Raw genomic sequence first — 18,779 nt, forward strand, 5'->3', positions numbered from 1 at the left:
ATGAGCCATCGAAGGAGTCAAAACGGCGCGGGGTTGGGTGGTGCTACTCCCCTCTGTGGATCTCTTTTTGACTCCTTCGATGGCTCATTCGCTTGTTGTCTAGACATAGCGAGCTGCGAGTAGTGATTTGTTGTGACTAGACACCCGTGGGCGTTCCTCTCGCTACGGGGGGCAGTCAGCACCCCCGAGCGTAGCTTGCAGTTGGAAAACAAACGGCAGGAGTCCACTGGAAAAGAAAACCAACCGGCTCAGCTGCCTTTGTCTTGTCAACCGACTGGTCGGTTTCTCGTGACCCGGTGAAGAGTTAATAGCTGTCCCGGTTGTTGTATGTATCATTGATTCTCAAGCACAGACAGTTATTGAAGAAGATACACATGTCCACCTGCACAAGCCACATTCGTTTATTGCTCGTGAGGCAAGAGGCGACCCCCACACATGATTACTACGTCACCACATGCACCTGCTGAAGCGCTCGACACAACAGAAATTGATCGAATAACCAAACATCCATATGAACGGTAATAAAATGATATAGCTTCATACCACAGGCGAGTCGCATTTTCGCATGCCTCGATTAAAAGAAAGTGGACAACCAGACACACGTGTTTTGAGCACTGATACAATACACCAACCACATACACAAAAGCTTTCTGAGCTATTCAGTGCGTTCTACGATCAGCATCCGAGCTTCTGCTTTTTTGTTTCAACTGCGTGAAAAACTCGACACTCCCGATCAACTAGGAGAGTCCGGAAAAGACATCGGGGCCCCCCTCCCCCCCCCTTTGTTTCTCTCGCCCCTCCGCACGGAGAAGCACTGCAGCATTCGCTAGCTGCCGGTCAGCTTTCAACCACGAAGCCGCGCTGATGAACCTGGTATGGTGTTGACACCATGCTGAGCGGGGAATTCTTCGAAACGAGACCCTGAATGGTAGCCCTAGAAACAAAGGGTCCAGAGCGGGTGCATTGATAGAATATACCGAGTTCCCAACCAGCGCGGAAGTAAGACAACGGTGGTCACGTCTTGTGTATACAAGCTCGCTGCTGGTACTCAGGTTTATGACGGCAGGCAAGGCTTTAACTCGTCTCCCCCCTGACTGAGTGCAGCTGCTACTACATCAAACAACAACAACAACGTCATCGTCGTCTATCTTCTCCAGCTTCGGGCGAGACACCCTCCGTACCCCGTTCAAAGTGGCTTTAGCACGACGGCACCATGAAGCATCATCTCGGATGGGCCCCCGTCTCTCTAGGACGAGGTGACGCCGGACAAAGACTGCCTAGCTGGTGTATTTCAGCCCCCTGCTGGAGTGATATACCACTTCGACTGCTACTACTACTACTATTAACCTACCATGACTCCATACGCTCTGCTCTGCCCCCCTGCTTGAGCTACTCCAAGCTAAGCTTCTCAGTGCCGGCTTCAAAGGGAAAGTGACCGCCACACAAACACTCCCCGGACATAGAGAAACCACACGACAACTCTCGCACGAGAAGCAAAGCCTCTCGCTCATTTAAAGTGAAAACGCAGAAGCCCAGGCACGAACTTTCCGCCTCCTACGACTTTGAAACAAGGAGGGGCCAAGGGTCGAGCGTCGCACTCCAACGTACAACCAACAACCAACGGGTTCCGTATGCGCCTATATAAATAGTCCGCGCACACCAGAGAGATGAGAAACTCCCAAGCGGTAACAGGAGTTACTCGACCTTTGTTTACTAAACTGAGTAAAAATTCCCTAGCGATGTGTGCGCAGACGGCTGATACCTTATCTGGGTAGTAGCGGTAGTAGTAGTAGCCGTTGACTGACAGACGCGGGGATAGATCACGCTTTTCTTACCACGAAGAGGATCGCACTATCTTCACCACTAAGGGAGGACGGATACCAGGACAATGAATACGTATGTGTATATGTATGCACGTACCCCTTCTCACTTAACTCATGAAAAGGAAGGATTAGAATAGCTTCCAAGAAAAAAGAGGAGGCGCACGACTAGTCCAGTGTTTACAGCCTTGTATCTTGAACCCCTGGTACACCATGGACACTCCCCTCCCCGCGGAGTCGGAGGATTTGTATAACAAAAGCCTGCGGAAGGTGATCACTATTCAAGTTTCTTAGCTGGCCAGAAAACGTAAGGAAGGAATCAGCTACAGGACAACCTTCAGGAGGGCGCAGTTTCATTGAAACTCTCGGCGGAGGGCGGACTGTAACTCGATCCAAGAAGCCTGCTTTTGCCGGTTTTCTCCTCGATGCCCTGCTGATGCATGCGAAGCCCATACGAGGAGCCTGAAGAAAAGCGCAAGAAATTTGGCCAGCATACTGGGCTTATTGAAACTAGTAGTCACCACAGATGAAATGGTTGCCTCTTCGAAATCAGACAAGTCTAGACACACACACGCATAACTGGTGAGTAAAACGGAACGTAGTATGTGTTCTTTCACCCGTTACCTGAGACAATTGTATGTGTAGCACACTCCCCGAAATGGCTAGCAGCACCAACTCAAGAAAAGCACTCAGGAAAAGCAATGAATAAAAGGGGTGAGAAGGAAAGCAACCTCGTGATTGCAGAAACCTTGATATCAGTCCTTCCCAACAGAACATCTCTCACCCCCGCCATCCGCTTCACATGGTTGATAGCACCGACCGTCTCTCTTTCTTTGTATTTCATGTGTACCGCACCCGTAAGCCATCTCAACAAACGAGGGCAACATGCATGAACTGTTCCAACCAAAACTATCGATCCTGTCGCAGCCACCAGCCTCTGAGGACAGCAGAGTTTCCTGACATTCTGCAATTCAGTGTTGCGAGCCAGGATCACTCGCACACCGTGTGCCGGCGGCCACCTCAGCCGAGGGCTCACCAGCCAATGAAGATAGACTCAGTGAATGAGCTCTAAGCGAACTTCGTCTGACATACAGTACCACCTCACCCTCGCCGCTCTACGTTTCTCCTTTTCTATTCTACTTTGCGTCATTCAGCAGTTCTAGACTACGTCTCACACCCTTTCTGAAGAAGCACCGAAGACCTGCTGACTCCTACTGGAATGACGAGACCCCCACACACCCCACCCCCCCAACAGTTCGTTCCGGAAATATCTCACGGTCACCCCTACGAGAAAATGACAGATTATGATCTCAAGCTAACTAAGCAAGACATCGTGTACAGAGCTATTAATCTTCCAGCAAGTAGCCAGTGGTGTCAGAAGAAGAAAAAAGAATGTGAAAGACTTACCCCCTCCAACAGATGTGGTGGGCTGCAACTCTTCTGCCAGCTGTACGAGAAGGACCCAGGGTAGCATGCATTGGTGTATTCGAACCCATAATCAACAAAGACCGACCGCATATCATTCTCTGTCCCGTCAATCTCTCCGGATCCTCCGAATGTGTCGAGTGCCCAGAGCAGAGGGGAAAAGCGCTCGTCTTTGTCTGGACCCCCGTAATCCATAATATAGAGCAGGGCTTGAGCAGCTCTCTCCAAATCTGCGTACACATGCACACGCGCACGCGCAGAACGAACCCACGGGAGGGGGGGGGTGAAAAGAAAGTCAGAGGAGCGTTTAACCAGACGCGAATTCCACCTATCAAAAACAGCGGGTCCCCTACAATTTGAAAACAGAAACACGTGTAAAGCCTTGACGCAGTGTGTCTGCTGATTGGCTGGAAAGCATACAAAAGGCCAAGGAGAACCTCCCCCAAGCACTGTCATCGAAAAAGCACGATTGAGAGTCACTCCCCGTGCGCAGGAGTGACTGTTGCTTGCTTTTTGAGACTAGTTCCAGGCCACGGGCCACATGACAATCCCATCACAACACGGCGAAAAAAGAGTGTAGCTCAGCGCGGCCCTAGCAAGCAGACGAACATGATGAAGGGTTTCCCCCCTCCCCCCACCTTCCGATGGGACTGTTGCTACGTCCGTGACGGAGCAACGGACAAAAGCTGACTGGTGCTACCCGCCTACAAGAGTCCCTTGTACTGATACGATAAAGCACACTGGAATCTGACTCTGTTAATACACTGCCTAGTGCTACGGTGTACTGCCGGGAGGGAGGAGACGGGGTGGCATATTAGATCTGACTAACCAACGAAAAAGACTTGGAGCCCGAAGTGCGTTAGGCCACGACTTACCAGGCACTAAAACAGGGCTTGCAAACAAATCTCTATACTCCTCAGATCTCGAAGCTTCTCTCAACACCGTCAAAGCCGACGTATCAGAAAAACGGGTGTTCAGGTCACCAAGCAGAATGACCCCGGCTGTGAAGTAGTTGAGGCCTGCGTACAGCACGAGAAGTGGAGTAAAAACAGGACTCACTAAAAGGAACTATCCAGCATGCCCCCTCGCCCTCTGTCCTTAAACGCGTCAGAGCCTTTACGTCTTCACTGCATGTCTACTGTCTTGCACGATGCTAGCACACAGGTATGCGGACACGACGCATCAGGTACGTCGCTGTCTTCCGGAACATCTATCTCTCTCCTCGAAGAAACCTACATGTGAAAGAACAGCCTCACACTTGTGGAGTAGCAACTGGCCTGCGCGAATACTACCAGTCTCTGGGTCCTTCTGCGACCGAAGCTGCCAGCGAAGACTGACACCAACATGCGGCGTTAACTCGTCAACGCCCCACAGTCCGACGGCAACAGCCATCTATGGAACTTATCAGCAACTGCGTCGCCCTAAGAACACCGTAGTGACAAAAACAACAAGGAATACGCACGACAACGAACACTACAGTGAGGAAAAAAAGAATACAAATGACAGAGAACCCCATAGGAAAATGACTCCTTGATGAAATATCTTCGAGATACTTCTGAATGAAAGCTAGTTCCCCTATGCGAAAAGTTTATGTTCTCTTTGAAACCACAAGGCCTTGAGCTATAAATATATATATATATATACGGACTTCCTAGCAGCCCAGGCCCCGCCATCGTCTTGAAACATCCTTAGTACACTGGTCAACAAGAACTTACCTACACCTCTGAACTCCCGAGGAACACACTTCTCCTCCAGCTTCTTCATGAGAGTCTGAGTGAAGACTTTCCCATTCTGATTCGGTGTAGGAAGATGAGAACCGACGATCAAGACTCTCCCTACTCCTTCGAAATGTGCTGAGACAGCGACGAAACCCTTTTCTCTCTTTTGGAAGGCCCACTCACACGGCGAAACATCAGGTACAGGGACACTATTTCTCCACAGAAGGTATATACTCTGAGTATTCGGAGCCTTTCCTGCTTTTGTGCCGATGATATTACTCAGCTCAACATGTGCAGCATTCTCGCCACTCCACGTCCGCTCTCTGCTCAGGGCATTCAAGCCGTCAGCCATGTGATTGCGGAAAGACATATGTTTCCCATGTGATCTAGCAACATTCTCTTGTAGCGTTATAGCTACAGCATCGATACTGTTTACATCAACTTTCTGCCCATTTCCAGGAATGACTGCCTGCAAGAAGTCCCACGCTTTTGGGTCCAAAAACTCCGCGTTCCTGAGGTGAAATAAACCACAGCAGAAAGCTACATGAGGCATACGATAGAGTTAGCATCTCAGACTCCAACGTAGGCTGAAACTAGGTACAGACATAAGCGCGCAGGTACATGAAGGCACGAGTCCTGCTGCTCCTACTCACTCACACGAAGAACAGATCAGCACACCAGCCTGTAACGACGACACGCTCCTACAGAGAGAAAGAATTGCATACGCACTTCACTTGAGGCCAAGCAACGGAGCTTTTACGGACTGTACTTCGGAGAGAGAACAAAGCACTCCTATCCCCTCCCAGTCAACTGGTCGCAACCGAACAGAGCAGTGATCGTCTTCTTTCTAGAACAAGCCCAACCTTCACACATAAACCACCATGTCAGATGATTTCCATCTGTATGGAAAATCCATTCGGATGGACAAAGACAAGCTCTGTGCAACATTTGCACTAGCAACTCTACGCTCGCTTTCATTTCTTGTGTAAAGAGGATATATATAGGACGAAGTATATGTAGGATCTACTTCAACTTTTCGATCTAGCCGCGTATGAGAATATGTAAACAAAAGGCCTTTCTCCCTGAAACCTCGTTGTTTTCTGCAACATGTGGTACCAGGTGCCCCCTCCACTACGTGCACGAGGATGCCGATGGCAGCAAGCAAGAAGAGCAACTAGTCCTGTAAGGAGACGCCTTACCACTGTATCGTAAGAATACTGATAGACTTATAACGTCCTGAATCCACCATTTGTTTCCGCAGAGCTTCTCGACTCTTGTGGTAGTCCGGAACGTGCGCCGCGTAACTAGGTCGAATACTCTCGGGGAGTGATGTATGCTCCCCTGAGAGAGGATAAAGCCTCCCTTGGAAATTTGGTCCACAAGTCTCCATCGTGACCGGATATGAAGGAGACAAATTTGCCGCCGCCGGATCTGCAGCCCAAGCCGTCAGCTGCTCTCCAGTAGCTCCTTCTAAACGACGATCTGCATCATCCTCCTGAAGACAAGAGCAAAGGCCGACCGAAGGGCAAGACCAACAAACTTCTGACCTGACCCTTCTGCGGCTATCATCTCATAAAGGGTTAGGAAGAAGAAAAGCGGAATAGAGGAAAGCAAGGCACAAAACGGAGAGCCCTGGACGAATCTGCTTATCACAGGTGAAAAGGCGGTCTGTCTCATATCGAAATATAAGGAAGATCCAATAGTGCTAGCAGCGAGACGAAAGACCAGGAAAATTTCACAAAGGGGATGAAGCTCAGAGTCTCGAGAACCACAACAAGGAGCCCAGCTCTTTTCATTAGTTCGTGGGCACTGCAACGAGATGACGGGCTGCACGGTTGAGTACGTGAGACAGAAACGTCCCTCCTTGACGGGTTCGCCGGACCTCAGCGAACTCTTGGACAAAACAGCCGAGGTAACAAGAACTACGTCACACGCTTGTTCCTCTCTTGACATTTCCTTAAAAAAAGCCCCGGGCGTTCTTCTGCTATCTGTAGCTTGCGACTGCCCTGGCTTCTAACAAAACCCTCTCGAAATCGTTATCGGGCCAGGAACATCTGAAACGTGTCTCGCACGCCGACTATGATTTCCTGGCGGGGAGAGAGTCCCAACTCACGGTTCCTGCGGACGCGGATAGTTTGAAAAAACTCAGAAGAGACGACCAGCGCTCTCCTGAACGAGTTCTCTCTGGACCGTCGCTGGGCTCCTTAGAAGCCTCTGTCTGCTCTGAGACAGCGGCTGAGAAGCTTCTCGCTTCGCATACACTCCATAAAGGAAAAAATACCGTCAGTGCCAACGCGGAAAAAATGAAAACGGGGACTATTCGCTGAAGACACGCGCCGGGAGGGCCTGAAAACTGGAGACCGCGAGGAAGCGCCATGGCCTCTCAAGGGACCAGCTTCCCTGGAGAGACACTAATAGAAGATACAAGACCAAGTGGCCCGCAGAATAAGACAAACGAACGGACCGACCCCTACAGTGAATGCAGCCGACTGGAGTATTTCCGAGCCTTCGGAGAGTCAAGAGTGGGCGGCGACACTGAGTTCAAAGGCGTACTCGGCTTTAGCTCGACCCCAGAGAAAAAAGAACGACTGAAGGTTGGTCCCAGCCTCATCCACTCAGCATCGCACCTTGTTCGGCAGGATTCTTTAACGAAGCTCACTAGAGACACGGAAAGTTCCACGTCGCTAGGAAAGCGACGCCGAAACAGTGTGAACAGACACTCCAGGAAATAGACCGCAAGCATGGCAGAGCGAACTCCGTCGACTGATGGAATGACCAGGGGCCTCCTTCCCGAGGCTCCCGCAATGTACCCGCGCACAAATCAACCTCCAAACGAAGATACCGTGAGAAAACAGCCGGTCAGGGTTAGTAAAGCCCACAAATTGGACCCTTGGGCACGGTCCTTATGGCATTTCAGCTTGTAGGGGACGAAGAGCGGACGACATGGTGCGTCGCTAGCGACGGGTGGCGGCTATGCAGGGCGGCTAGATGGAGGCACGAAGGCTGCTTGGAGATCTGCAACCCGACCCCAGCGCCCCCTTTGCCCCTTGCGGAGTGCCCGGCGCGCGCAACACGCGCCGACACACGCATCCGGAAATCCTCCACGTCAGAGAGAATTCCGACAGGCACCCTGGAGGGCGCTCCGCACTCGTGGTAGCTCTGTAGGGGTCGGCTTGGGCAGTATTGCGCTAGACACTCCCTTATTTTGTGCAATAGCACAGGCTCTTCGACAGCTTGTCTGGTTGTACTTGTACGTGCAGTAGTCTGAACGACTGCAGTCGACACCGCCAGGCGCTTAGCCCCAACCCCCCAGTGCTTCTGCAGCAAAGTGTACGCTGCACAGCTTCCCACAGGCCCCTGGTTTGCAGTAGGGATTCTCGCCCTACTGGAAAAGCAGGTAAACAGCCGTGGTGCGTCCACTCGTGGCACTTCGTCTTGGCAATTCATAATCTACTTCATCCGGGCAGTGTCGTAAACACGGAGAAATGACGAGGAGGGCCCAATTCTGAACTCCTGGCTCCCGCGAGATAACAGCAGCGACTACGACAGCTCCGTCTTTCCGACTCATTGTATCCCAAGGAGTGATCTGCTCCGCAAACTAACCTTCTGCTTCTGCAGCCTCCAGGGTATGCGGCCAACGACCCGCTTACATACGCAGGGGCACATATGCGGCTGCAAAGCAGGGCGCGCGTCTTCGTGCGGCCGAAGAGAGCTCTACGGAAAAGGAGGAAGTGAGTCACAAGCTGAACCCTTCTACAGGCACAGGCAATACCGTCTGCTGCTAATCGCAGCGCTACTGTGCCAGGTCACAAGCTGGATCACTCAAGCGGCTCGTTCTCGACATTTTACCAATGACCCGTTACTTGGGGGCGCAAGATGGAAACAACAGCATAGTAGTGATCTCGCCCGGCTCCCACGGATATGCTCGCCGTCAGCATGGCTCTCAGGCACACGAAAGGGACAAAGCACACCTCAACCCGCGGAGCAAGACATACGTTGTCACCCTGGTCATGTCTAGGCAGGAGCGAATAACTGTTTGGCCCCCCGGCGACAGTTAGTGTTGACACTCCCAGCCCCGGTTTTCCTGTCTACTTCGATACCCTGGGCGGAGGTTTCTTTACGGCCTCGTCTTGGACTGAGCTGGCGAACTCCTCGTGACTGGAGGCTTGAGCAAAGGTGGTGGGCTCCGCACCAGCAGGAAATCCCTACCTTTGTCTTGGTCTCCCTTATGGTGTCGCAGAAGGATACAGGGCGCCTGCTTCGCCTGTATGGTGTGAGCGCGGATACCCATCCTCCGGTCCCATGTGGCCTCAGGCGAGATGGGAGAAAGGCAGGGCCAGACGCGTGTACTGCCCTGTCCCGGCGAGTCAGCCCCGGATTCTGTGTGTCTGCACGGCTTCCACTTCGGCCCACTCCGCGTTTGCCGCCGCCAGTGCTGTCGCATGCTCTTCAGTCGTACCGTATCCTATGGGACGACAGCGCTGCGAAGTTCTGATAATTCGTAGGCGTGTGGACACTGCTCCTCACGCCCGTTCGTGCGACTCTGTGTCAGGATCACGGCATGGCGACACCTGTGCAGTCCCGCCGCGGGCTCTTGACGAATACCATGCCGTATCATTGGACCCTCTCCACTAGTGTGTCCCAGGGACGCACGACGTTCCGCTGCGCTATCGCAGAGCAGCAGCGAGGGACTGACTTCTGTGGTTGGCTCTGCGGTCCGGGGAGAGCCTGGCAAGACCGCAGCGCAAGAGAGAGAAAAGGTGACCTTACCTCAAACCGTGGCCACCCCAGTGCACGGCAGTGATTCCCCTGTGTGCCTTCGAGGACGCTGTGACGAGGCGGGAGAAGGAGGCGTCGATCGAGGCCAGGGATAATCGCCGAAGCCGCGAATGCTGTAGCTGCACCCCTGGCTTAGGCGATTAGCTCAGGCAGTGCCCATACATCTCCCTTGACCATTCGTGTGTCTTCTCGCCGTCCACGCGTGCGTGCTTTTTGCAGTGAAGACTTGCGACAGCAGGTCATTTGAAAGCGGCGTCCCTCGGGCATGGAGCGAACGCTCGGGAATCCCGATGCGCGTCCGGTGCAGTTTAAGCACCTGAGCCGCCTAACACATCTTTTGCTTTTTTAGAAGAAGGTTGGCTCCTATGTCAGCAAGGTAGGGAAGAGCCGATAGCCGTAACTGTCGCGCTTTCACCTGGTGACTCATAATCGGGGCGGAACCCAGGGGCGCCATGGACACCCATTTTGACCAGAGCCGTACTGCAGTGGCTGTAAGAGACGTTTACACTTGCTGAGAAAGCAGTTAGGGGAAGACTGAGAGTCTCGCGTCGTCCCGAACACCAGGTGTAGACAACTGCTGCAGACCACGCCCCCAGATCTACCTCTAGATTCCGTGAGGCCGTGCAGTATTCCTCGGTGGTACTGTGGGGCCGGGCATCACCATCGTCGCTCAAGTTTGCGAGGAAAGACAAGAGGACAGGTATTCTTCAGTCAGACGGGTGGGCTCTGAGAGCCGCACCTGTCTGGGAAAGGAAAGAGGTATGGAGGAGGTCCAGAGGAAAGAGTCTCTCCCGGATACTTGGTTGTCCCCTCCGGATAAGCAGCACAGAGCTCCTCACCTGCGCTTCTGTGCCGTGTGTGGAGCCCACATGCGTCCCCGGGTGTCTCGCCCGCCAGGCGGATACGAGCGTCTGCCCAGTGCTTTCTCTTTCTGTCTCCTACAAATGTTGGGGGGAGATATACGCAGGTGCGTATATAGACACCTGAGTTCCCAGCTGACGAGTCCATCCATTTCGTATATGTGGAGGAACATATGATTGTGCACCGGAACGCCTCGGTGGCGCTGGAAGCCAACGTCTGGCGCCGGCACGAACTGTCCGGTCAGGCAAGAGACCAAACCGTACCCCGTCGGCTGTTCCTTCCAGGGAAGAGCCAGAAATCAATCACCTGGAGCGTGCAACAAAGTCGCTGTTAAGCCTCCTAGCTTTGTGCATATATCTGAATAGCACAAGTCTCCCCCCAGCAAGAGCGTCAACGAAATCTGAGTCAACAAACAATAGCGTGCCAAACATGTGACCTGTTAGGGTTACTAGCCGGGGAAAGGGGACAGCGCTACTCCAACGCGCATGCGTTTGCGGGTTGCGACTCCCGTTGCGTCAAGAGTTCTAGTACCGAGGCGTGTCGCGGATAGCTTCAGGAATGTAGACACATATGAAGAATTGACTGAGAAGTGGTGTCTGTCCTGTGAACTTGCTTGTATGCTGGTCGCTTTTTCTACTTTACAAAGGGAGGCATAGTGCAAGGCTGGAGGCGGGAGACTCGCTGCTGTGAAGGGCGTCCGACCGGAGGCGTAGGGTTCATTCGAAGCTCCCACTTCGCGAGGCTACTAGTGCTCGGTCCTGTGAAAACAACCTCAGATGTGTTGTCGCCTGCACTTTGCTTCTTGTGTGTCTTTTCGTTTCTGCTGTTATTTGCGCATCTTCTCCGAGTGTGTCGTAGCCGCGACCATCAATCCAGTTTTGGTTTTATACCTTGCCCGGGCGTCTTGCAATAGAGGTTACTACCATCTCTCGCCGTCAACTGAGAACCTCTTCATGCGTACGTACACTCCAAGTGACTACTCTATCTCAGGCAGCAGCTAGTGTGGTGGCATGTTGATGGGACGTCATCGACTCTCCCTCGCTCCTCTACGGCCATTCCATTCTGTCATCCACTTCCCGCTCTTCCGACTCACGTTCTATAGAGGGCTTGCCTAAGCGTCTCGGGATCCTACTGTGAAATACAAACCCAAAGTCAAAATGGTGAGTCTGCGGAAGTACCAGCTAGGCAAGTGTGTAATTGCCTTTTGCCATCAAAGACAATCTGACGGGTACAAATCCCAACGCCAGCATGGTCTCGGAATATTCTTCCACCCGGTGGTGTAGGCGATTTCACCGAGCCGCCTGGCATGGTGAAGCCATAGTAACTGCAAAACTCCTAAGACAGCGCTCTTTACAAAGCATGTGGTCGCTCCAAGCTTCCACTGGGGGTAGCTGCTGACGTGTAAACCGGCCCGCGTCTTTTCTCTTGAGCTTCTCCTTTTCCATTTCATGCCGACACCGGATGGCCAGCTCTCATGCTTCTCAGACGGGAGCCCTCGTTATGTTGCGTGTTCAGTTCACCTTCCCCTTTCAGACCGTAACGGTTTCTCGTACCTTTCTCTCTGCGCACGTTTTGCTACGATGTGGGTCTATGAGGGCCGAGGACGGCAGCAAGAGGCTCGGAATAGTCACGAAATAAGACGTTGTTTTCGTTACAACGCAGATATGCTCGCATGCAAGCTAGGGATGGTTCCGTGACATTCCCATCCGGGTAATTGAATGAGCCGGTTTTGTCTCTGCGGCTGCGCCCGTGAGGAGGGATACGTCTCGCGGTGGTGGGGAAGACAACAAATATGTAAGCGTACCTAGCGACTGGTGCGTATGTATATACCTTACACTTGTCTGCATGTATGTGGATACGACCTGGCGTACCCACCTGTCATATATAGGCATGTAGGAGCGCAGTGCCACTCGCAAGTGACCCGTGTGAAAGTCTACCTTGGCCGGTCTCAGGCTCTCTGAACGCCCAAGAAGACACCTGTTGTCCGGGATGTTGACTTAACTAGCCAAGCATCGTAGCACTGGTCCTTGTGTACAGTCATTCTTCCAACAGCAGACATATGTTGTCTACACATTTCCTGTTCACCCTTCACCTATCTGTCTGCCTCATGATGTTGAGATACAAAAGGTCCTTCTAGTTGTTGAGCTGTAAGGCAAATCTTCGAGTGTCTCCCTCAGTCAAGATGTTATGGCTTATCTCCTGTACCAGGCTGATGTGCAAGCTCCTTCTCCGTCCACCGAGACCAACCCCCCGCCTACCTCCCCGTCCCCGTCGACTTCTCCTAAAGAAGGTTCAGGAAGTTTAGCGGGGACGAAAAGAAGACAGTCTCTGTCAGCACATGAGCTGCGCGACCGCGAAGAAGGCCGAGGTGGTGGCGAAGACGCGAGCGAAGAGGAGTCGTCAGGAGATGGTGGCTTAGCACCAGCTGATCCAGCTACGTTACAAAAGAGACAGTAAGGAGATCAGAAGCCGGAGAGCCCGTTGTATTTTTTTACGTGCGTTCTATGAATTCGCTGGAATCTGCGAGCTTCTCACTCTCGCTGTCGTTTCTTTGTATCGCTTCGCACCTGTGTTGTAGACCTTAGAAAATATCCGTGTTTCCCTGGTGATTGTATCTGACTCATCTCTCTTGTGCCGTCTTTCCGTGGCTGTCTATACCACTACTACCTTGGTAGGCGCATTGTTCTTTTTCTTTTCTCATTCTCAAGAAACCATCTACTCCGACTTCGTGACAAGAAGCCCTTTTTCTTCTCTTCATGTCGGTCGGGTGAGAAAAACCAAGAAAGGATCCGGTTCGGATGGATTTGAAAAAGGTACGATCGTTAATATCGCGTGCTGTCCCTTACAGGCGTCTACGCATCGTCAGGTCAGGTAATGCTTCTCCTGCAAACGACCAACCCTCTGTAGGGCTCGTCACACCAGCAGGTGTAGGAAGTACGTCGTCGACGGCTCCTGAAAAAGCGGAGGAAAAGACTGAAGAGAAAACAGATGGTCCCCAGGTGAGGATGGTGCAGCTCTCGAGGATGACGCCTTACAAGGGTGTTGGCAAGAAGTAAACACACACATTTCTTGCAGTCTTCATGATTCTCCATCATCGGAGGCCACGCACAAAAGGCAAAGGGTGGTGATAGAAGAGACTAAGGACGGGCCATGGATTCATGGCTTTTCTGCTATCTGCTGAAAGTTGAAAGCTTCAGCATACGGGTGAACTGTCCACGGTCCACCCAGGAACGTGTGTATCGTGTCCAGACATCCTCTAGTTCTGTACTAAACGGATTCTAAAAGAATGAAACTTGGGTCTTCGGGTTGCTCCACTTACATCATGGGTATGAGCAATGAAAGGTCAATCATTTCAGGTGCCCACTGTCTCACCACGACCATGACAGGCCGAGTGACTCTCAAGGGAGGGAATTGCCGTATGGTTCTATGCACAGTTTTGTTTCTATATAGAAAGCCGGCAAGTATACCCGTAGAGAGACCGGTAGTCTCTCCTGCATGTGGGATCTAAGAACTGACCTCGTTCTGCGTGTTCTCCTCAGCTGCATGACCACACCTACACACTCTTTGTTGCTCTTCGCCATCCCTCCTTGGACGTTTATACATGGGCACCATCCCCTCTGGAGGGAGGACCGGGTTGATATAGTCTTCACCCTGACTACAGTCTACATCTCTACGTATGATGACATTCTTTCCCTGTAGTGTCATCTATACACACTTTCAGTATTCCTACAACATCAACAGTTAGTCAGTGCTTAAAGTTGTTGTAGACACCTTGTTGTTCATGCAGAAAACTGACGAGGCCAATAAGAACGGAACTCCGGAGAAAAGCCTAGGAGATAGCTCGGCAGATAGCGCAGCATCGTCGATTCTCAAAGGAACGGAGATCAAAGGAACTCCGACCTTCAGTAGTGCTTTCCTCTCTTTGGTAAGATGGTATTCTGTTCGCCAGTCTTTTCTCTTCTTCAGGTCTACCGGCTGACTGTCGCAAATTCGCTACTCCGTTCTACATATATCGATTCCATCGATATCACACAGTGCATGCATCAACTTCACTTCCTTAAAGAAGGATACATGAAAGCAGTCAAAGAACACGTGAACAACGTTTTCTTTTCCTTCGTGGTTTGGCCTTCATTCCTCTACTTCTTCGTGTCTTGTTGAAGCGAGCTTTCAGTATGCCTTCCGTTCTTTTCCCCTCAAGCGACTCTCGCGTGCTGTTCTTTTTTTTGCACAATGCTCGGGACCGTTACCGTGTAAGGGTTTACACTGCGCTTATCGAGCAACTTTAGAAGCAGGTCATACTCCGGTTCCGGCCGGCCGACGGAAAGGTCTCCCTCTGTCTTTACACTCGGGTCTTCTGTTTGCTTAAGACAAAACCATCCTACAGGCAAGTGTCTGACAGGAGTTTCTTTCTCTTTTTTTCTCTTTTTTGCAATCAGACATCACAGCCACAGAAGTCATCTTTCTTCCTCTCACCTTCCTCGGCTACAACAGCACCTGGAGGAAACGAAGGGGGGACAGGAGGTCAAGGAGGTGGAGCAGTTCCATCTCTTTTTTCGAATCTTTCCTTTCCTAGTAAATCGATTTTCGGAGCATCGATCTCTCCAGCCGCAGGGGGAGAGAATGAAGAGGATGAACAACAGCCCGAAGAACCAACAGTCATAGACAATGGTGAGGTATACATGAAAGATGTTCTCCTCACGGACATACAGCGATACACCTGCCCAAGTAATTATACACCAGTATATGCATATTGGATGGGTACATGAAGTTCTCGACATGTACGGGTTATCTTTCTCTTTGCATGTGGAGATGATGAGCTTGTCCACCCCGTGCATCATAAACATTCTCTCTGTGACCTCGTACACGTTGACCTGACTGACTGTTCAACATCCTAGCGCGGTGTCTCCTTGTACGTGATCATGAGCAGCCTGTCTCTCTAGATACTGAGGGCTTCTTTCGAAGCTCGCATTCCACACGGGATACCCATCTGTTTTTCATGAATCATTTTCCAAGCGGATACGGATTAGCTTTCTTTACCGTTTGTTTTGACTTTGCATGCGCACGAATACTCACGATCCCGCTCACAGGGGCAGATAAGGATGTCTGTCTTGGTCTCCAACTAATCTAGATCCGGGGTCTAAAGCTGTCTGTGTGAACTTGAATATCTCTCTCACGCTACTTACGTACAGAGAGATGCTTCGGTTTCGATATGCACATCATCCCCGGCTGGGATTTGTCGTACAACACGCCTTGCCGTGACCGCGCCGCTCAACCATGATAGTTTCTCCTTACTTTCCTTGTGTCGATATTCTCGTTCTCGATCCTTTCTCCTGTGCAGATGTCGATGAGGCTGAGGAGGTTATCTTTGTTGATGTAAGTTACTTACGGCTTGAGTGCCTTTTACAGTCTCAGGCTTCTCCGCCGATACTGAGGAGATGCATGTAGAAGCATCAGAGGCTAAAGGAGGCGTATGATTGCGAGGTACTCATTCTTTCACCTCTTGTCCAGACAGCACCGCCATCCTGATAGGAAAGAAATAATCTCCTCAAATCTTGTCTAGCCGTTACGCCTAAAGACAATCCATGCTATGTATGTCGAGTTTGAGGTATCGACACAGAAAGGCTTCATTCATGAGGAGTTGAAATCGCCTCCAGGCATCTATCTTGCGGGGAGATCTTTCAGTGAAAAAGTCCTTCAAGAGGCATCGAGTCCGTCACATGGTATATATATATGTGTCTCCGCCACCGATGCTTGATACGTATGTGAACGCGGAAAAGCGGACATCTATCTATCTACTTATCCATACATACAAGTACATCTACACCTACGGCCGTTACCTGCCGAGCTGTTGTTGACGTGTATAGCTTTCACTTTAGCCGTCCCTGTTCTTTTGAACCTTACCAGGAGTGAAGTTTTCTTGTTGCGCTCTCTCTCTGTCCGACGTCGCACTTTCTGCATTGAGCAGCTGCTAGTGTGGTATTCCTGTTGGGAGATACACTCAGAATATCTTTCCCTCGCGGTGGGTCTGTATACAGCGTGATTGCCGCATGCAGCGGTTCGATGCTTCTCAGAAGCTGTGGGTTCCGAAGCCTCCACTTGATGGAAAAGTGCAGATGGCCGCAAGCAAGGTGAGTTCTCTCCATGGCTCTTTACGTGCTTGAGTTGTTCTCGGCGCCGCTTCCGAGTGGTGGTGCTCTCTGGATACGTAGCTTGGTATGGGCTCCGCTGTTTTTCAACTTCCCTGTATCTCTCAGAGATTGACATATGCCTCTTCTAATATAGTCGGATTCGTGTATACACAAATGTGTGTGTGTGTCTTTGAGGAGAGTATAACGCATTCATCTGCATGTGCAGCGTATACATAGGTTAAAGATGCAGGCCAGCCCTGCCGACATGAGAAGAGATAGAATTTTCCATTCACGGCGGTATGTTAAGACAGCTGACCTGAGAGGACCCGTCTTGGTGTCGTATTACAACAGAAACCTGGGGCTGTAGAATCGAAGCTTCCCCGTGTAGAAAAGAAATGAAGCTGAGCTAATCTGATTCGATCTTGCCAATGAATTTGTTTCTACAGAAGGAAGAAGACGATGGATCAACGCGAATACTTTTCTTTGTCAACAGAACAGGACGTCTCCAGTTGAATACGCCTTTGATTCCATCAGTCAAGTATCAGCATCCACTTGATAGAAGTCAGCAAAGAGCGTCTCCTAGCGTGATATTGAAGGAAGATTCTACCGAAAAGCAAGCTGAGAAAAAAGACGAAGAACTCCCGAGGAAAAAGAACACTGCTGAATTCCTTGGCTTGAAAACAGATGCAAGTAAGCCGTGAGCATGGTGGAAGATATCCAGACGACGGATGTCTGTGTAGGTTTCTTCCCAACCACTTCATGGCTTCTTCTGAAGAGACGGGTGTGATCTGCTGTCTTCTTATTCATAAAGGGACGTTTCCGTGTCGTGTCCTCGCATGCAGGTATACCAAGGTACATCATCTATGCTCATAGACGCTTCGTAGAACCGTAGAGTCATTGCATGGTTCCCACCTAACAGATAAACGATATCTGTGGGCTGAGAGGCTGCCGATGTGCTGAACCTGCTGCTTTCTTGGTGTGATACATCGAGGTATTTCTGTCGCCGTCTTGGCTTGTTCTCAGTCCGTAGGATGCCAATGAAAACAGATGCGTCAGTTGGCAGTCCCCCCGTATTAGCCCTTGTACGGGCATTCTCTGCGCTCTCTGAAGGGTAGAAGACCATTCACGTCCATGCGTATAGACAAGAGAGGTTGGGCATGTGCATGCTGCATGTTCCAAGCAGTCAATTCGGTTAGTTTCTATTGCAAGGCATTGGCCTTACAATACAAGGTCAGGTGTGAGTAGGTGTATGTGTGTTCGTACTTATCGTAGTGAGTCTGTACAAGCTTGTACATCAGCAGAGAGAAGTCATGCTTCGTGTGGGTGTGGAGAGTTTACGCTTCGCTTGACGGGACTGTGGTATTTTACTCGTCTATGACGTGGAGACATTGGACTGATGTGTATGTAATGCAGAGAGCAGCTCAGACACGACAATGTACCGAATACGTTTTTCCAACGAGGAGAAGTGCGCGGAGTTCGTCGCCCTCGCAAACGAGAGAAAGACAAGAGGAGCTCATCGGAATGCTCCCTCGCCTTCCTCGAATGCGTAGACATCTCAGCAAAAGTGAAGCTTCGACCGAAGGAAAGAAAAGAAACGACGCCGGCTGCTATCAGACGGGTTGCCTACAAATCCCTTGTATCACAGATCGATGACCGTGGCAATTCATTTCATGCGAAAACTTTTTGGCAACAAACACTAAACGAATCGAAGTGGGGTGATCATATGTTTTAGTGGAAGTTCATAATTCTTTTCGGCAGGTGGGTGCGTCCGTCTGTTTTTCAATGCTGTAGCATCTGTTTTCGGGTGTATATATACTGTAGAGCTCTCAAACAAGATTTTTCTCGAGAAGACAACACTCAACCATCTTCTGTGCTGCATAGCCAAAACCGCTGTTTTTCGTCAATCCACGCGTCCGGTCTGGGTGAATAGGCCCAGTGCAGACTTTCGTTTTTCTCTCCACGCCATCGTGTCTTGTGTGTACAGTGTGGGTGTCGTTGGTTCTTTTCGACGCCTTGTCTATAGGATCGCCCTCTCTTCGAGTGTCCTT

General features: G+C 51.0%; 2 protein-coding genes across 2 annotated transcripts; one reads left to right on the forward strand and one right to left on the reverse strand.

Annotated features, from left to right (window-relative positions):
* Window positions 1-293: 293 nt before the first annotated feature.
* Window positions 294-7,847, reverse strand: CSUI_002728 (uncharacterized protein). Its single transcript, XM_068062927.1, has 6 exons — window positions 7,077-7,847; window positions 6,163-6,458; window positions 4,961-5,475; window positions 4,121-4,264; window positions 3,228-3,475; window positions 294-2,282 (listed from the first exon to the last, which is right to left on the reverse strand). Exons 1-6 carry the CDS (start codon window positions 7,338-7,340, stop codon window positions 2,001-2,003), a joined length of 1,749 nt encoding a protein of 582 aa, XP_067925096.1. The 5' UTR covers window positions 7,341-7,847; the 3' UTR covers window positions 294-2,000.
* A 3,282-nt stretch (window positions 7,848-11,129) lies between these two features.
* Window positions 11,130-18,778, forward strand: CSUI_002729 (loc397781 related). The gene is made up of 9 exons (XM_068062928.1): window positions 11,130-11,763; window positions 12,812-13,056; window positions 13,452-13,602; window positions 14,391-14,528; window positions 15,040-15,271; window positions 15,942-15,976; window positions 16,639-16,731; window positions 17,178-17,421; window positions 18,145-18,778. Exons 1-9 carry the CDS (start codon window positions 11,761-11,763, stop codon window positions 18,279-18,281), a joined length of 1,278 nt encoding a protein of 425 aa, XP_067925097.1. The 5' UTR covers window positions 11,130-11,760; the 3' UTR covers window positions 18,282-18,778.
* Window position 18,779: the final 1 nt, after the last annotated feature.

Source organism: Cystoisospora suis (genome assembly GCF_002600585.1).
Source record: "Cystoisospora suis strain Wien I chromosome Unknown contig_1144, whole genome shotgun sequence".
NCBI classification, from domain to species: domain Eukaryota; phylum Apicomplexa; class Conoidasida; order Eucoccidiorida; family Sarcocystidae; genus Cystoisospora; species Cystoisospora suis.